We start from the raw sequence: 18,881 nt of genomic DNA, 5'->3' as shown, positions 1-18,881 counted from the left end.
CAATACTTAGCCATATGTACTTCAATGAACACAAGAGCTCATCACATCTTATGGCTGCCAACAACTCAATCACCCTCCCGAAAGTTCTGATCTGATTCACATTGATTAACACCTGTTTCTGTACTTAAAAGAACATTTGGAATTTCCTTATTTTTCCCCTCAATGCATGTGTCTGTGTAACACAAACTGCATGCGTTTTTGAAGGCGGTTTCATTCTGCATCACCTCCTGTGTTTTTACACATTACTGCTGTACTGATACATGTCTAAAAACACAAAAATACAGAAATTCAGTTACTATGGCTCACTGACACTGCTAGTTGACTTTAGAAATTGAATAACTCAAACATAATGGCTTGGATCTAGATAATCTTTCAGGAAAAATAGCAAATTTTCAGGAGACTATGATTACTGATGTGAGCTGGTGATGAAAACTTAACTGTGTACAGAAAAGATGGAAGTTGTTATGAAGCTGAAGGGTGAACAGAGAGAGAAGAGATAAGATACAATTGTAAGTAATGTAACACAGATGTCTGTGTTCCCAACTGATTTTAAAAATGTCATATCAAAGCAATGTTTTCTAATCAGTAAAAAATTTCACTCAAAAGCTAGATTTTCACGCATCTAACATTCATGATGTGTTATACATCGGACAATGATATAATTTTGCAGGTACATTCAGCAATCTATGAGGATGCTGTCTGTGGACTGTGTTAAGAATACAGTTAGCAGTAAGAAATAATAAATTAAAACATCATGTCTGATGCTGATGTTTGACTGCGTGAACAGCAAAAATGTGGTAAGTGATAAACTTTTATTTCTTTTCATCGTGTGTGTGTGTGTGTGTGTGTGTGTGTGTGTGTGTGTGTGTGTGTGTGTGTGTGTGTGTGTAAATTTTGTTGCATATCAGTAAGCAGTCTCATTCTCAAATACTGGATGAATGAAGTCCATGAACTTTTGCACCATCAGTTAATGTTTCTAACTATAATACTAGTAACAAAGATTCCAAGACTTACCAAGCGGGAAAGCGCAGGCAGACAGGCACAATGAACAAAACACACAAACACACACACAGAATTACTAGCTTTCCCAACCGATGGTTGCTTCTTCAGGAAGGAGAGGGCAACCATCGGTTGCGAAAGCTAGGAATTTTGTGTGTGTGTTTGTGTGTTTTGTTCATTGTGCCTGTCTGCCGGCGCTTTCCCGCTTGGTAAGTCTTGGAATCTTTGTTTTTAATATATTTTTCCCATGTGGAAGTTTCTTTCTATTTTATAATACTAGTAATATTGTTCCAAACCTTTAACATAAGATTACATCATTTAACGAGTAGATTGTGGTATCATTTTAAATTTTTTTTAAAAATTCAGTCAATAATTATGTGAAATATTGGAAATCGAATTTCTATTGTGTTGCCCTAATACTGCAACTGGTACAACGTTCCAGGTTATTGTTTTAGTAGTATAGCTGATTGCATGAATTATTTTTGTAATTGACTTCAATGCTTCACATTACAGCTGTTAATTCCCTTTATCATTTGTACCAACTAGGACCAGCAGTTATGATAAATTAATGAACTACGTCTTATTAGATGTAAAGGCAAGCCTTGTGGCCTCATCTTGAAATGTAAAATAAATGTGCAAAATTAATGAATAAATGCTGCATGTATTTGGGGGGGGGGGGGGAGTGGGAGAGAACAATAATAAGGATGTAAAAATTAAAAGACTTGTCTAAGGCAGCAGAAATGGTGGGTGTAACTACATATGATGACCATAAGGTATTTGCAGTGAAACACAAAGGAAACACATGTACAATTGCTGGAACTGAAGTGTGTAAAATATATCTGGTACAACCTGCATTATCTGGTTTCCATGTCTTCCCATGATGAGGTCAATGTGTGGTTTGGTAGACAGAAGATTGCGGAGCAGTCCCAGTGTCTTCATGAGTACATCCACTTCAGGATCCGACAGCAGACGGAATATTTGGTCAGTACCCAATGTGTCCAGGATTTGCGATTTTATTTTCTGTTCGGCTTGGAAGGCCATGTTCTGAAGAAAAGAATATATATATATAAGTTAAGATCTTAAATAAATCATTTCTGAAACAACTAAGAAAAATTAAATCAACTGTACCAAAAACTACTTGTTTGTATTTTCCCGATTTCTCAAGTTCACAGCGTACAAAATGCAATTAGTTACTTTGAGTAAACACAGTTGTTAAATATGTATGGGAATTGGATGTATGGCCTTATCTCCTTCTCCCCCATCTCTTTGTCTGTCTATCTCCTCCTCCCTCCTGTCTGTGTTCATTTCCTCCTCCTTCCCTTACCCCACACTCTGTCCATCCTCTCCTTTTCTCCTCTCTATGTCTGTTTCCTCACCTCTCCTCCTTTCTCAGTGCACCCCCTTCTCCCCCCCCCCAGTCCCCTCTGACCTTCAATCCTGTTTATTGGTACTACAATACTACAAACAAAAGCTTGATCGGGAACTGAAGTTGCTTAAATGAGTGGGTAAATCAGTTGGGAACATTGGTATACAGGCTATGAGAGACATCTCTCCAGCTGCTAGATCTGTGAGGATAGTAGCTTCAATGACATTATTTCACATATTTTAACTTGCAAATGGGTAGGATTACAAGGTTTTGTACAATTCAGATTCCATAGCAGTGTTCTAACCATAAGCTGATAAGCCATAAACACAATTTTACTCTTTTCTGTTAAACAAAACAATGTAGTATTGTGTATACAATTTTTGTTTAAAATTATATATAAGGAGAAAGAATATGCATGGGAGAAACAATTTTTCTAATGGCTCTAATGCCCTGATATCATAGGTAAAACTGACACGAGAAAGAAAATGAAATGGAAATGTACATTTTCACAACACAGCCTTTTTTCCCCTCATGGTCAATTTCAACAGGAAACCTGTAAATTATGGTTTAAAAAATGTGTAGTCTATGTATATCTGACTGTTTATTACAGTATTGTGTAAAAATCTGAAGTATAACGATCAAGAACTTTTTGAGATTTTTGCTAACAATGTTTCCTCTTTATATACTATATACAAGGTAGTCAGAAACAATTGAAAGGTTTGTCAGGATGTTGCAGGGTAGGTTGTGCTGGGAAATAATTGTTAAGAAAAAAATTTGATGTGTTGCACTGTTTCCAAGTTAATTAGCATTTAAGTTAACCAATCAGTCCTTTGCGTGCACAAATTCAAATGGCTCACCAGTTGCAATTAGTGCCACTTTCTGTCATAGCATAGACGATAGTGCAAAGACTGCTCAGCCTTTAGTTGACATTCAGTCATTACTATTGTCCCATGTCCACTTTTTGTATTGCTCTCTTGTTCAAATTAAAGAAATAATGTGAAGGTAATGTTTGATGAACTGTCTTCGTCATGATGCTTGTATTTTCAGGCACATAAGCCTGATTGGCTAACTTCTATGCTAATTAACTTGGAAACAGCTCAACCTACCAAATTTTTTCTTAACAATTATTTCTCAGCACAGATTACCCCGAAACACTCTTACAAGCTTTTCAGACTGTTTCTGACCATCCTGTGTATATTTATAAACTGCAGATATTAATAAGTGGCCATTATCTGTCCACCATTCATTAGTGTATCATGGGAAAATCTGAAGTAATTTGGTCAAGAACTTTGTGAAGTTGGATAACAACATTAAACAATATAGCTCCTGGCTGTTATAATTAAACTGACACTATTCCAAGTGCTGCAGTGGGGGCTGTATATATCACAGGATGCTGAAACATCATAGGTATGTTTTCATTAATTGGTGCACTCATGGAATATGCTGAAAAAAAATATTTCCACTTTCTGCCACCAGGTGAAAATATGGCATTGTAAGCAATCAGAATGTGAAATGTTTCCTGTTTTGACATCAGTATGTTGACTGTCACTTGGTGATGCGCGTTGATTTCTTTTGTGAAGTGAATGTTAGTGTAAAGGGTTAAGAAGATAGAAGGTTTCTGTAAGAAATGCTATTGCTATTGAGAAAAAAGGTGTTGCACTCCTCGTAAAGTTGTTTTTATCACAATAGCAGAAATAGCAGTGCTGCATTTTGGGAATATTGCCAATAGAAACTAGTGCAAAGAGGCCCCTTGCCAATAAATGGACTAAAGAACACGATCAAGAAATCTGAAGAAACAAGTGAGTTACGTAATGCAGCAGGAAGAGGGAGGTGATCTATTTCCATGGCAGTTGTTAATGAAGTTGATCCAGCTAAAGCTGAGCATGCACTGCACGCCTCAAATTCTGCAGCTAGTGCTCCAGCTGTGTCACAGGAATCCACTCTCAATAGTTAAAAATTTTTTGCAGTATACTTTACACTCGAATCCATACAAGATTCAGATTGTGCACCAAATGAAGCCCCAAGATAGGCTACAACACTGTGATTTTACCCTTCATTTTTTGGCACACATGAAAATGGATGACAAAGTGGCCACAGAACATTCTTTGGAGGGATGAGGCACATTTTATGGACAAGGCACATTTTACTCTGCAAGCTGCCACGAATGCACAGAACTGTCACATTTGAGGTTCTGCTCGATCACGTGTTGTGGAGAAAGGTTTACTACACTCAACTTATGTGACTGTGTGGTTCCACAAGCTCTTAGTCAGTTTTTCTTAGAGGGGATGAAACATCACGGGCCTGTTAGCTGTACAGTGACATCTGCACATTATAATGACTTCCTTGTGCAACATGTGATTCCAGTTTTCGAGGAACGCAATTGTGTCCACATCGCTATTTTCACGCAAGATGGAGTGACATCACATGTTGCTTGGCAGGTGAAAGATTTGCTTCAAGAAACCTTCAGTAACAATTGCATCATCTCTAGGCAATTTCAAGATGTGTGGCCTTGCAGATCTCTGACTTAAAGCCACTTGAAAGATTGTATCTATTGTTGCAGCCACATGTAGTATGTTGCATCATGCAGTGGAGAATGGCAAAACAGAGGCACGCCGGCGACAGAGGCGTTGCGAAGTAAGCACGGACGGATAGCTTGCTGACAGCAGCAGTCTACCAACAGACTGATGCAAGGACGCACACAGACTGAGCACCGAGCTAAGCCTGCAGAGTGCTGAGTAAGGGGAAGTGAGGCCAGCATGCTAAGTTACGCTGCAATATACTGTGGGAGTAATAACAAAAAGCTACCACCGAGGGTAAAAAACGTCCTCCTGCCAGATATAAATAGCAGAGCGCAGGCAGCAGCAGACAGAAGCCATTAGGAAGCAGTTCAGATCCGAATGTTCAATCTTCATAGGTGACGATTCCGGAAGTCTGTTCCAGCTCACAGGAGTCATCCGTTCGCCGCCAGATGTCAACTTCAGCTCTAGAGGTCGGCCCAAGGTCGGTCGGCACCATGGCTGACTAATTACAGAGAGAACTTCCAGCAGGACCGGCCACAGCGCGGTCTTGGTCACAGGCGCTGCCACGAACTGACGCCAGGACTTCACGGCAACCCGGCCGTGGTCCGTCCATGACGGCACCAGCAGCTGACCTCACAGCGATGTGGCTTCATTGGCGTGCCCGTACTGGGGCGCCGAGTTAATCTCAACCACAGGGGATCCTGGCTTCAACGGAGCACTGGTGGCCTGAGGCTCCCGAGTGCGATCAGCGGTGCGCATTGCGAGCATTGGCGGAGAATCTACACAGCAGCAGCCAGGCGGAGGGACCCACAGGGCTGGGCAGGGGCAACGAGGGAGAAATTGTAAAGAAAGTTCAATAAATAATTGTAAAACTCCACGCCGCCTTAGTCTTTGATGCAGCCACTGTGTCTGCTGCTAACAAGTGGTGCAGAAGCAATAACACCATCAGGGATGTATCTGGTCTTTTCCTGATCTGAAGGATCTGCTTACGCTGCAAGCAACTGACGAACTTTCTATGTTAAGGATGCAGTATGTTGCTGAGTTACGAGACCACACTGAACAAGTAATAACTCGGGACCATGTCATACTAAACGAGCCAGAACTGCCATCATCATGTGTGTAATTGTTCCTCCCCTTCTTTTCCACCACATCACATTCTGACTTCTTATAGTGCTATATTTTCACCTGGGGGTGGCAGGAATCATGACTGTTACTTTTTTCAGTACACTCCACAAGCACACAGATTAATGAACACACCTCTGATGTTTTGGTGTCCTGCGATACGTGATGTCCATACTGCAGCACTCTGAACACTATCAGTTTAATTATAACCATCTGATAGAATAGATAATGCAAGAAGTTTTGTGGAGAACATTGTCTCCTTGGAAAAAAAAAAGAGGGAAGACTACACTTACACTGAAAATAACATGCTGCATGCAGAAAATAATTGTGAATGTCACTGTCATATAAAAACATGTACCACAGTCATTGTGACAGATCAGTAGCTCATTCCTATATACAAGAAAGAGAGATTACAGTTTAACACACTGTTGATGTCAAGGCCATAAGAGATAGAAAACAAGTACAGCCAGACAAGGATGAGAATCTTAACTTGCCGTGGCACTGTTGTTGAGTTGACAGAAAATCTTAATAAGTTAACACAGAAAAGGCAAAAAAATTAAACATCTTTATCCAAAACTGTTTCACAGAGGAAGATTGCAGTTAAGTTTCTCCTTTAAATCGTCGTGTGGATAACAAAATGACAGATGTCAAAGTAAGTGACCAAAGGCTAGAACACAACTGAAATCAATAAACAGAGGAGAGGCCACTGGACCTGATGGGATACCAGTTTGATTCTACACAGAGTAAGCAAAATAACATGCTCCTCTTCCAGCAACAGTGTACCATAGGTCTGAGCAAGCATTCCTTAAATATTAGAATAAATCACAGGTAATACCTGTTTAAAAAAAAAAAAAAAAAAAAAAAAAAAAAAAAAAAAAAAAAAAAAAAAAAAAAAAAAAACCAGTCCTCAAACACACACACACAAACCTGTATTATGACATTTCTGGAGACAAAAATCTTTTCTGCAGAAATTGACATGGGTTCCAAAAACAACATTTGTGTGAAATCCAGCTGATTCTGCTCATCCATGAGACCTAGATAGCAGCAGATAAAGGTGTCCAGGTATGAGGAGCTGCTACAAAAAATTCCTGGCTTTGTTGCCTTGAAGTTGAAATAAAAAACAAGTGGGGGCTCATCTGACAGTTTGAGATCTTAATATGTAACTGTGTAAATGTCAAGTATTCACTATTCATATGATTTGTTCTGTTGCAGGTGATAGGCAGGTTTCTCGTCAATGGGCTATCGTGAAGTGTTTGATACTTCAGGGAAAGTCTCGGAAAGGACATTCACACTGAGATATCACAAACAAGGGAACAGAAGTGGGGTTCCTACAGCACTGTGAAAACTTGGATATCTCATTTATACACAGATCATTTCACTGTTGAAGAGGAGCCCTGCAGTGGTCGCCCTCAAACTGCAACGGACAATGCAACATCTGATGCTGTGTGTGAGCTGACTCTTCAGGACCGACGAATATCCAGCAGAACGGTAGCCAAGATACTGGACATCTACTAGGAGTGTGCTGGTTTCATCACCACAATTTTAGACATGTGCAAGGTTTCAGCGAAATGGATGCTAAAATATCTGAACTGTCATCAGCAGAAGGGAAGTGTGCTGAGACTATGAAAACCATTTTGGAGTTCCAGTTCTCTTTGACAAGTTTAGTGACTAAGGATGAAACTTAGCTTCATATTATGACCTTGAAACCAAAGAAGAATCACAAGAATGATGCCACAATGGGTCCCCACAGCCAAAGAAGTTCCGCACCCAGAAATCAACCAAAAACGTGAAGGCATCCGTTTTCTGGGACAAAAACGGCATTTTGTTGGAGGACTATTTACCTCTGTGATCTACTACAATCAGACAATTTATGCTAACCTGCTGGACCATCTGAAGAAAGCAATTAAGAAGAAATGCTGAGGAAAGTTGACCAAAGGGATTCCTTTGCTGTATGACAACGTACCTGCGCACACGTCCAATGCTGTTGCTGCCAAATTGATGACCCTGGGCTTCCAACTAATCAACCATCCTCCCTGCTTGCCAGATCTAGGCATCTCAGACTGTTATCCATTTCCAAAGTTGAAGAAATATCTGAAGAGTAACCATTTTCAGGACACTGAAGGCGTCAAATGGACTGCGGAAAGATGGTTTTGCAATACACCATGCTAGTTTCATTTGCATGTACGAGAAAAGCTTTAGCAACAAGATATCCAGCGTATCAGTCAAGGAGAAGGACTACTGGATGACTGGGTCATTTCAAAACTCTATCTCTATTCTTTCTATGCACAGCCAGGAGCTTTTCAGCACCACCTCGTAGATGCCATTTTCCTTGACTTCCACAAAGTTCTGATACAGTTCCACACTGCCACCTAATGAACAAAATACGAGTGTACAGATTGTGACTGACTGGACTGAAGAGTTTGTAGCAAACAGAACACAGATTGCCCACTAGAAAACTGTAGCGAAATGCAGGAAGACCTGCAGAATATCAAAGCTTGATGCAGGCAGTGACAATTGAGCCTCAAAATACACAAATGTAACCAAATAATTATAATTATAATTATTATATATAATTATTATATACAATATAATAATGTAGCTATAATAATAATAATAATAATAATTATTATTATTATTATTATTATTATTATTATTATTATTATTATTATTATTATTATTATTATTATTATTATAGCTACATTTTATGAAATTTAATTTCAATGAGTCTGTATAAATTACACCTTATCTTCCCACCATCACATTTGTCCAACAAAACTGAAAATGCTCAAATATACATTGCTTCAACTTGTTATACATTCTGCTAATGTATCTGGATGTGAATGGCTTCTATAAGAGGAAGTCTCTTTTACAAACAGTTTTCTTAATACTGCACTTACTTCCAAATGGCTATGAGATTGACCCCACCTTTTCTTGAAAGTGACACATTTTAACTTTACTAGATGTTTCACCACTTCAAAAGAGAAAAAATAGGATGCACTGCTTTGTGACAACCCTAATATTTGATGCAATTGATCTGATGCTAAAACCTCTTAAAGTAAGCTCTATTTCTTGGAGGTGATGGTACATATAGTGTTCGTCAACTGTCAGCTTCTGAAAGTGATGAAGTTACTGAAAAGTAAAATATTACATATCCTATTCAGGTAATTTACATTTATCAGCCAGAACACTATGACCACCTGCCTAATAGTATGTCCACCTCTGGCACAGATAACAGCAGAAACACATCACGGCATGGAAGCAATGCGGCTTTGGTAGGTTGCTGGAGGGAGGTGGCACCACGCCTGCATTCACAAGTCACCTAGTTCCCGTAAATTCCAGTGAGGGGGCAATGACCTCTGAAACCACATTTAATCACATCCCAGATGTGTTTGACTGGGTTCAGATCTGGTGAGTTGAGGCGAGGGGGGGGCGTGAGGGGGGGGGTGGGGGGGGGGGAGGCAAGCACATCAATTGGAAACCGCCATTGTGTTCCTCGAATCACTCCAAACACTCCTGGCCTTGTGACATGCCACGTTACCTTGTTGAAAAACACCACTGCTGTCGAGAAATGTGATCGTTATGAAGGGGTGTACATGGTTTGCAACCAGTGTACAATACTCCTTAGCCATCATGGTGTCATATGAGAACTCCACTGGACCCATGAACACCCATGTGAAAGTTCCCTAGAACATAATGGAGCCACCAGTAGCTTGTCTCTGTCCCGTAGCACAGGTGTCAAGGAGCTATTCCCCTGGAAGACGATGGATTTGTGCCTTCACATCGGCATGACGAAGGTATCAGGATTCATCAGATCATGCAATGCTCTGCCCTTGTGCCAATGTCCAGTGCCAATGGTCACATGCCTCTTTCAGCCACAATTGCCGATGTTGTGGTGTTAACACTGGCACATGTATGGGTCGTCGGCTGCGGAGGCCCATTGTTAACCATTTGTCAGTGCACTGTGTGCTCAGACGCACTTACAATCTGCCCAGGATTAAAGCCTGATGTTATTTCAGTTACAGTTCGCTACCTGTCCTGCTTTACCAGTCTGCCCAGTCTACAATGTCCGACACCTGTAATGAGGGCCACCCGCACAACCCCACGATGTCGGGACGTAACTTCACCTTGGTTTCGTCATGTGTTAAAGACACTCACCACAGCATCCACGAACATCTGACAAGTTGTTCAGTTCCTGAAATGCTCATGCCTAGACTCCAGGCCATCACAACCTGCCCTCGGTCAAAGTCTGATTGATCATGCACCTTCCTTATTCTACACACGGACAGCATGCTCACTGATTGTAATTGCACCGTGTGAGTGTCTGACTAGCAGCTGTTCCTCGTCAGATGACACTGCTATCAGCTGGACAAGTTTATATCTATAATAGATCACTGGTCATAATCATTCTGGATGATCAATTTGTATATGCAGACTTGATAAATTCAACACTGTCTCTCCTATCAACACCTGTATGTCTTATTTTCTGAAGCAGTTTAAGCAGGTATGCACTGGACATAGCTACATGTAAGTGCGTTGCAAGTCCATCTAATTTCATTATTTTCGCTCTTGATGTAACATTTATTTGCATTTCAATTACATACTGCTGATAGCCTGTATCAATGACTGAGCCATTCTCCACAGTACTTCTGTAGAACATAGTAATGCACTGACAATACAAATAAAAGGATATATTGCTACTCACCCTAAAGACAACCCACTGAGTTGCAGACAGGCACAACGAAAAAACTATTACACATTATAGCTTTCGGTCAAAGCCATCTTCAGCAGAGAAAATACACACACACACACACACACACACACACACACACACACACACACTTTCACAAAAGAAAGCACACTTCATGCACAGATGACCACTACCACCAATCAGTTGTCAACTGAACTGTTGAAATATCTGACAAAGACATATTTTTATGTTTTGTACCTACAAGAATTCTAACATTATGTGCATGTTCCTTGAGTTTTTAATAACCTTTCTTAGTAATTCTGAGTAGTCCTTTAAGTGTACAACTACTGCAGGAGTTTTCTTGTTACTGCCAACACATATATTTCTCTTTTCCTTTCACAAGCTACTTTAATCCCTCTAGTGACTAGTGATTCGTGGTTTTTTATGTGGCTGTTTAAAGTCCATTCTGATTAGCTTATGTGGAAAGCTATTCTCAAATAATGATATGAATTTATCATGGAAGAGATTAAATTTTATGTCAGCATTTGGATCTTTATCAATTTCATCCCAGGTTATCTCTTGTAAACTATTCTTAAAAACATTTTCCCTGATTACTGCTGTAACTGATTTCCATTGAGTAGTATCCCTATTAACTGTGAATCATGATAAGAGGAAGCCTTTGTTACTGGGTAAACAGTGTTTTATTGCTTTCAGCTCCATCAAAGAAAACATTACCAATTATAATCCTACTGTCTTGATCCACCCATGTCAGAAAGTTAATTACTGAGATCAAATTGTAGGATCCACATAAGAAGTCCAGGTCATTTTTCCTATCAGAAATGTTTAGAAAATCTACAATGCAGTCATCACAGACTATTAACTGCACAAGCTATTAAAATACATTTTCCAGCCAATGAAATAAAATAAGTGGAAAATGTTAAGTTTTAGGCCTACAGATGACTCAAAAATTTATTTGAAAACCCAATGAATACAATCAATGAAGTAACTTAGTACAGCTATGTCCCCAGTAACTACAATTATGCCTATAGGTGGTTTAAAAATGAAGAAATTAGTTTATTCTGCAATTTTTTCAGGGATTCAAGTTAGGCAGACAGTAGTTTAATAAGACAGATGAGATTTCACAGAAGTAGTAAGGTCTACCAAGGAGGTGTGCTGCATCTGCGTACTACCTACATCAGTAAACTGACTGAAAAAAAGAGAAAGATATTTTAGAAGCAAATCAAGAACTTTTAATTTAGCTTGTAGGCAGATGGATTCTATTCCAGGGTGTATACGCAGAGAAGGAAAAAAAAATTCCCGGGTTTTTGCCGGATTTCCCGGTTAAAAATACACTTTCTCCCGGATGAAAACACACTTTTACATGCTAGAAGATGGAAACGTGCACTTGAAATGCAGCGAGCAGTTGAAATTAGCCAATAGTGTGGAACTAAACACTTTGTTTCAAACACATTGACTGCCTCAGCGTAAAAGATTAATAAAAACCAAATTTCTTTAGCAAACCGACAAAAATAACTTCATTGTTCTACAAGACGATTAATGCATGGCTGTCAGAAAAGTGGAAATAAAATAAAATCTGAAACTAATAACGTATATTAGCCTTATGTAATTATGTGAATGTATTTTAATCCACTTGATAGCAATTGGTCACAGAAATCCATTTTGTTTTTATTTGACGTGAGAGCAATAAGCTAATAGGAAACAGCAAAATCATTAAATGTAAACACGGGTCACCTGGAGACTACACACTTCCCCACTATAACTCAGACTGCTCTGCACATCAGCCTCGGATCTATGGTATTTCCGAACCGGGGCAATACTAAGACAGTGGCACCACAAACCCCTCCCACACCCTCTCTCGAGCGTTTGAGATACGCCAAAAATTAAAAAAATCGAAGTTTCAAAAATATGTTTCTTTGTAGTGCACATCTTTCTGAAAAGTCTGATACATAAAACATATATGTTTGAGGAAATGTAAGACATGTTATTTTGTCTTTAAGTGTGCCAGAGTGCAGTGCCACCCCTCTTCACACAGCATTCTTCTATCGCCCGTCACTGTATTTCACTCCGTGGAATTGAAATGTGCATATTTTGTACTGGATGCCATCAAACTATATTCAGGATAGTGGAAATTAAAATGTTCTTAAAGAAAAATGTGCATGCAGCCCTGCAAATCATGCCGATAACGCAATCTCATGCTACTCCAACACAACATGACTGTCACACAGAGTAGCCTACATGCCAGGGACTTGAAAACTCCCCCCCCCCCCCCCCCCCCTCCACACTCAACATGTAGGCTGTCCTATAACACAGCTCATATGGCAGGCTCATACTGTTCCAATGACACACACCTGTTGTGCTGGGCAGGCTACAAGTCAATTGATGGAAAATCTTTCCTTGACCCCGATGTTGGGGGCTGGCCTGTAAAGCAGATCAGTAAGGCCGGCTGATACTATTCCCACCTTATCTCTCCTCCTATTGGAGCTAGGAGGTTATAAATGCCACAGTGCTGATACTTGTGAAATTTTCTGTTTGTGTGCCTTATTTGGTTGAATTTGATCCAAGGGTGTGTGTGTGTGTGTGTGTGTGTGGGTGGCCGAGTATCAGCACTGTTGGATTCATAACCTCCTAGCTCCCGTATGGGCACAGATATAGGCAAAAACATGTTTTTTCCAGCCGCTGCTACATTAGGTGCCATGCTATCAGGGACAAGAAATGGTTTTTCCAGGCCCCAACATGTAGGGTACCCTGCACCACAAGTGTGTTGTGTTGGAGTAGTGTTGGTCTGTTTTATCGACCTACTTTGCTTGGCAGCCTATGTGTCAGGGACAAAAATGGTTTTCTAGCCCTTGATGTGTAGGCTGTACTGCACAACATGTGCGGTGTGGGAGTACTGTCAGCCTTCTTTATTGACATCTGTTGCAGGCACTACACTTGCAGATGCTAATGGCTGGCAGAAGGTTGACAAAGATAATGGAAGAGTGCGAGAGAGAGAGAGAGAGAGAGAGAGAGAGAGAATGGAAGAAGATGTAGGAAGCTGAAGGAAGGAAGGTGTGAAGGGAAGAGGAAACAGATAAAGAGGATGGGAAGAGGATAGAGACAGGTTGAGGGGGAGGAGGAGATGGACAAGGAGACCAATGAGCACGGAGATAGACAGAGAGAGTTTCCTGCATCTTCTTCCATCTCTCTCTCTCTCTCTCTCTCTCTCTCTCTCTCTCTCTCTGTCCAACTCTTCCACTATCTTTGTCAACCTTCTACCAGCCATCAGTACCTGCAAGTATAGTGCCTGCAAGTATAGTGCCTGCAACAGAGGTCAATAAAGGAGGCTGACAGTACTCCCACACCACACATGTTGTGCAGTACAGCCTACACATCAAGGGCTAGAAAACCATTTTTGTCCCTGCCAAGCAAAGTAGGTCAATAAAACAGACCAACACTACTCCAACACAACACACTTGTGGTGCGGGGTATCCTACATGTTGGAGCCTGGAAAAACCATTTCTTGTCCCCGATGGTATGGCACCTAATGCAGCAGCGGCTGGAAAAAACATGTTTTTGCCTATATCTGTGCCCATACGGGAGCTAGGAGGTTACGAATCCAACAGTGCTGACACTCGTGACACACACACACACACACACACACACACACACACACACACACACACACACACAGAGAGAGAGAGAGAGAGAGAGAGAGAGAGAGAGAGAGAGAGAGAGAGGAACCAAAGACAATCAATTTTTCACAATATACAGGAATTAGATAGATAAAATATCTACTCACCAAGTGGTGGTAGGAGAACAAACATTATATAAAGAAGGATTTAGGTATGCAAGCTTTTGGAGCCAGTGGCTCCTTCATCCGGCAGAAGAGTTGAAGGGTAAGGAAGAGGGGTGAAGAAAAAGGATTGAAGAAGTTTATGAAAAGCAGCAGAGTTCAGAAAAGTCAGGAGAGTCTTATCGGAAGGGATAAGAAGTAAAGAGTGATTGTTGGGGATTGCACTGGATAAGATTTGAAAACTTGAGAGCTTAAAGGGAAGACAGGATAATATGCAAGCAGAGATTACTGCTGAAACATAGTGAAAGCGTTAATACGAGTGAAAAGCTAAGTTTATTTTATGTATTGGAGGCGAGTGCGGGACAGTGTAAAATAGACGGGTCAAAAAATGAAAGATGTAGGGGGGGAAAAAAACGGGGAGTAGCTACTGTGAAGAAATGGTGAGATGGATAAATTATAAGGACATGTTGCAGCACTACTTCCCACCTGAGGAGTTCTGGGAAAAAAATCCAGATAGCATGTGTGATGACATAGCACCAAGGTCACAACTGTCATGTAGAGCACACTCTGCAGCAGGATATTCTGTGTTACCCGTATACTACCCCTGCCTACACACATTCATCCTAACTAATAACTTGCTGGCAGTCATGCCGATGTAAAAGGTTGAATATTATTTACATAACAGCTGGTATATGACGTGTCGTTTCACAGATACTATATGTTTTGCTAACTACAGGGCTGGTATAGGTGGTGGTAGGAGAGTGCAGTAGGGACAGTCACATGGGTAGGAGCCATAGGGCAGAGAGATGGGTGTAGAGACAGCACAGGGTCTGACAAAAATATTGCAGAGATTGAGAGGGCAATGAAAAGCTATTCAAGGCTTGTGGGCAAAATCTCAGACAGACAAACTCGTTTCAGGATATGATTTTAGGGAGTCAGGGCCTTGTCGAAGTAGCTGATTAATAGATTCAAGACCAATACTGAGTGACAAGTGGTGTGCTCCAAAGTTGTTTTTTGGAGGGGTCAGCAAGACGAGGGTTGGATGTAATGCCTGGGATATCTGATTTTGAACTAGGCTGGTGGGGTAATTACATCCACTGATGGCTGAAGTGAGACTGATGGTGTATTGCTGTAAAGAGTCTGCATCCAAACAAATACATTTGCCCCGAATGCCAAGGCTGTATGGGAGAGAACATTTGACATGTAAAGGATGGCAAAACTGTGAAAAGCATGAATATACAGGGTGTCCGAAAAAGAATGACCCAATTTTAACTTGTAATAATATTGAGACAAATGTCAATAGGTAACCGAAACAGCACTAGATGTAATCGGCATGGTCTAGAGTTTCAGAAAAAATCCGCTAGATGTCGATGTCGCTACGAGCGCTGACCTGGAGTGTGCAGCCAGTCTTGCGCAATATGGTGTCCGTGCAACAGAAGGCATATTGTGTTATTGAATTTAGTCGTACTCAATCAGTGATCAGCGGGCATTTCATATTCGATTTTGTGCTAAACGTTCCTCCCTTACCTCATGACATTGATGAACTAAAAACCAGGATATCAGCTATTGTAGCTTCAGTGACAGAAGACACCTTACGCTCAGTTTGGGATGAATTCGGCTATCAACTAGATGTCGTCCGAGCAGCCGTTGGAGGACATATTGAACATTTATGATGGATTTTTATAAACTTCTGTATTTTCTGAGTACTTTAATATGCAATTTTTTTAGTGTTAAGCCCTTCTTTCTCATAAATAATTCTATTTAAAATCAGGTTATTCATTTTGGGACACCCTTTATAACCAGGACCAAACATAACTTCTACAAATACTTCAGAGGGTCACAACAGTAGTACAGAAAGTGTTTAGACATATTGGTACGTATGTATTCGATAACCTACTACAGCACATTAAACATTAATAGATAATGTGGTGGAATTTAAGAGTGAATTAAAGAACTTTCTGCAGGGCAAGCTCCTTCTATTCCAGTGAAGAGTATCTACTCAGAAACTCTTAAATTTGATGTTTTGGATTATTAAATATTTCATAATTTGCATGTAATACAGTAATGATAAGTCATTTCACTGTATTGTACTTAAATTAAATTACATGTACATCTTTGACTTCCTTCCACATCTCAGGAACTACAATCCATGAGACTCACTGAATATGACAAATGTAACAATGAACTTCACTTTCTTGGATGTGTCATATTTTCTGTATTGAACTGAAGTAGAGTGGGGCTATAATTCTCTCTCACATTTTATTTTGAAATAAACTGTTCACTCACCTCAGCACATTAACTTTATTTTTTGTGTAACTGTTTAATATTCTTTGGCAATGTACTGTGCCATTTTCTACATGAAGTCCATCATTGTTGAGAAAAACTATTCTCATTAACCCACCATTAATTGTCTCCAAAGTATTAAAGCTATTAGTAACTCCCAGTTGCTACTGTTGTGTCAACATTTGTAGCTGCCAGATGACCACTCACAGTAACCAGATTTTGCCTACTGTGGTGTAACGTCATGGTCACGGCAACTCAACTGAATAAATTTCTTTCTGCATGGGTGTTTGCCACAATTTTCCTTCGACGAAAACATAATCATGCTTTCACATGATTGGCAGACACTAACACACTAACCACAAGCTTTGACTCCCTTTTAAATAACCACAAACCAAAGGACTTAATTGTCATTTGTTATTATCAAATTTCTGATTCTTAGTTAGTCTGTATTAGCTTTCTTTTTCTTTTTTTTCTCAGACAAAATTCATATTGTGTTGTTCTATAATACTGTGATGTTTATGATTACACATAACTCTATTGCAGCAAGCAAATTCTTGTTGTCTGCTTCAACTGAAGTGACTTTTGTTTACAGTTATGATAATGCTGAAATCAGAACAACATTATGACAATAACGTTTTTATTCACTCATTAACTTTAAAGTAAAAAACAGAGAAAAGCAACTGTAGAGATGAAATTACTAACCTTGCTCTGCTCAAACAGAACATTGTTGCTTAAATATTAATCCTGAATTTTTTGAGCTGTTGGTTGTATCTCAGTTACATTAATGAGAATATAAAATACAGAATGCAAGAAACATATGATAGTAGACTGTACAATTAGTTATGATTTAAAATACATCAAGATTTCCTTGCACCAAAACACTTACCATTAATGCCCATATTCCATTAAGTCTCAGAAAGGGATCTTTGTGTTTTGTGAGCCCACAAAGCAGATCAACAGCACCAGATTCCAGAATTGGCTCTTTTGAAGGTGAGAATTCAAGAAGAAGATTACAGAGTGTCGAGGAAGCAACAGTAAGAATGTCGTCAGAAGCCCCCTGCAGCAATGCCATCAACGGACGCCACACGGAATGGTCCTGAACAAGAACAGTCAGTGAAATCAGTTGCTTAGTCCTAAAAGCATTTACACATTTAGTACAAATGTAACAGTGCTCTGAGATATACACATGAGAATGAGAATTAGAATTAGCTGTGGTGCTAATATTGCACGCACTCATTTAGCAATCACCTGTAGATAACAGCCAGTGAAGTGAATTTACTCAGGAATTGATGCTATTCACGTATCAAAACTAATCAGTAGGGACAAATACACTGAGTCAAAAAATTATGACCATGACCTACCGCAAGATTAAATGCTGGTTGGTGGCACTTCGGGCACATGACATGGTACAGAAAGAATAAAGCACGGCAGAGATGAATAGAGAACGATTCCAGTGAAGATACAGGAAACATGAATAGAGAAATCCACTGACATAGGTGATTTTGACAAATGATACACTGTTACTGCCCAGCAAGTACAAACAAGTATCTCGGAAACGGCGAAGCTGGTCAGCTGTTCATGAGCATCTATGGAAAGTGTTTCATGGGCAGTTAAGCCAGGAGTAACCGGTGTTGGGCACCCATGCATCATCAAAGTACTTGGAGGTCAGTGACTTGCCCACTCCATTAAGCATGAAGGGTGACGATCTGTGACAGATCTGAAAACACAGCACAAAGCTGGTGCAGGCACAAGCACGGCAAACATTCCGTTCAGTACACACGACTGAACATGGAGCCTAGAGAAGATGACCTCTAACTGCTCTCATGTTGACTCAAAGCGTGCCCCCCCCCCCCTCCCCCCTCACACACACACACACACACACACACACACACACACACACACACACACACACACACAAGAAAAATGGTTGATGCACATCATGAGTAAGCTAAATAAGTTCAGATGGAATGTTGTAGTAACAAATCTAGACTCCCCAGTCATGAACCTTTATTTTATTGAGTGTATGTGCCCTGCACTGTCCTCAGTTATTGGTACAAAAATCTGACATATTTGCAAATTGATATGTTGCACAAGTGAAATTGACAACAATAT

At 40.1% G+C, this 18,881-nt stretch overlaps 1 protein-coding gene across 1 annotated transcript in view; it reads right to left on the bottom strand.

The window, feature by feature from the left end:
• The window catches only part of LOC126355010 (armadillo repeat-containing protein 8-like), a 140,717-nt gene that overhangs the window by 63,493 nt on the left and 58,343 nt on the right, over nucleotides 1-18,881 (bottom strand). The window contains exons 9-10 of the mRNA XM_050005150.1: nucleotides 17,656-17,865; nucleotides 1,849-2,043 (exon numbers count right to left, since the gene is read on the bottom strand). Of these exons, the coding sequence (XP_049861107.1) occupies nucleotides 1,849-2,043; nucleotides 17,656-17,865 (405 nt within the window). The remainder of the gene's footprint in view (nucleotides 1-1,848; nucleotides 2,044-17,655; nucleotides 17,866-18,881) is intronic.

This window comes from Schistocerca gregaria, chromosome 3, assembly GCF_023897955.1.
Source record: "Schistocerca gregaria isolate iqSchGreg1 chromosome 3, iqSchGreg1.2, whole genome shotgun sequence".
NCBI classification, from domain to species: domain Eukaryota; kingdom Metazoa; phylum Arthropoda; class Insecta; order Orthoptera; family Acrididae; genus Schistocerca; species Schistocerca gregaria.
Note: the sequence above shows the minus strand (reverse complement) of the source record. Positions and strands in the feature narration are given on the sequence as shown.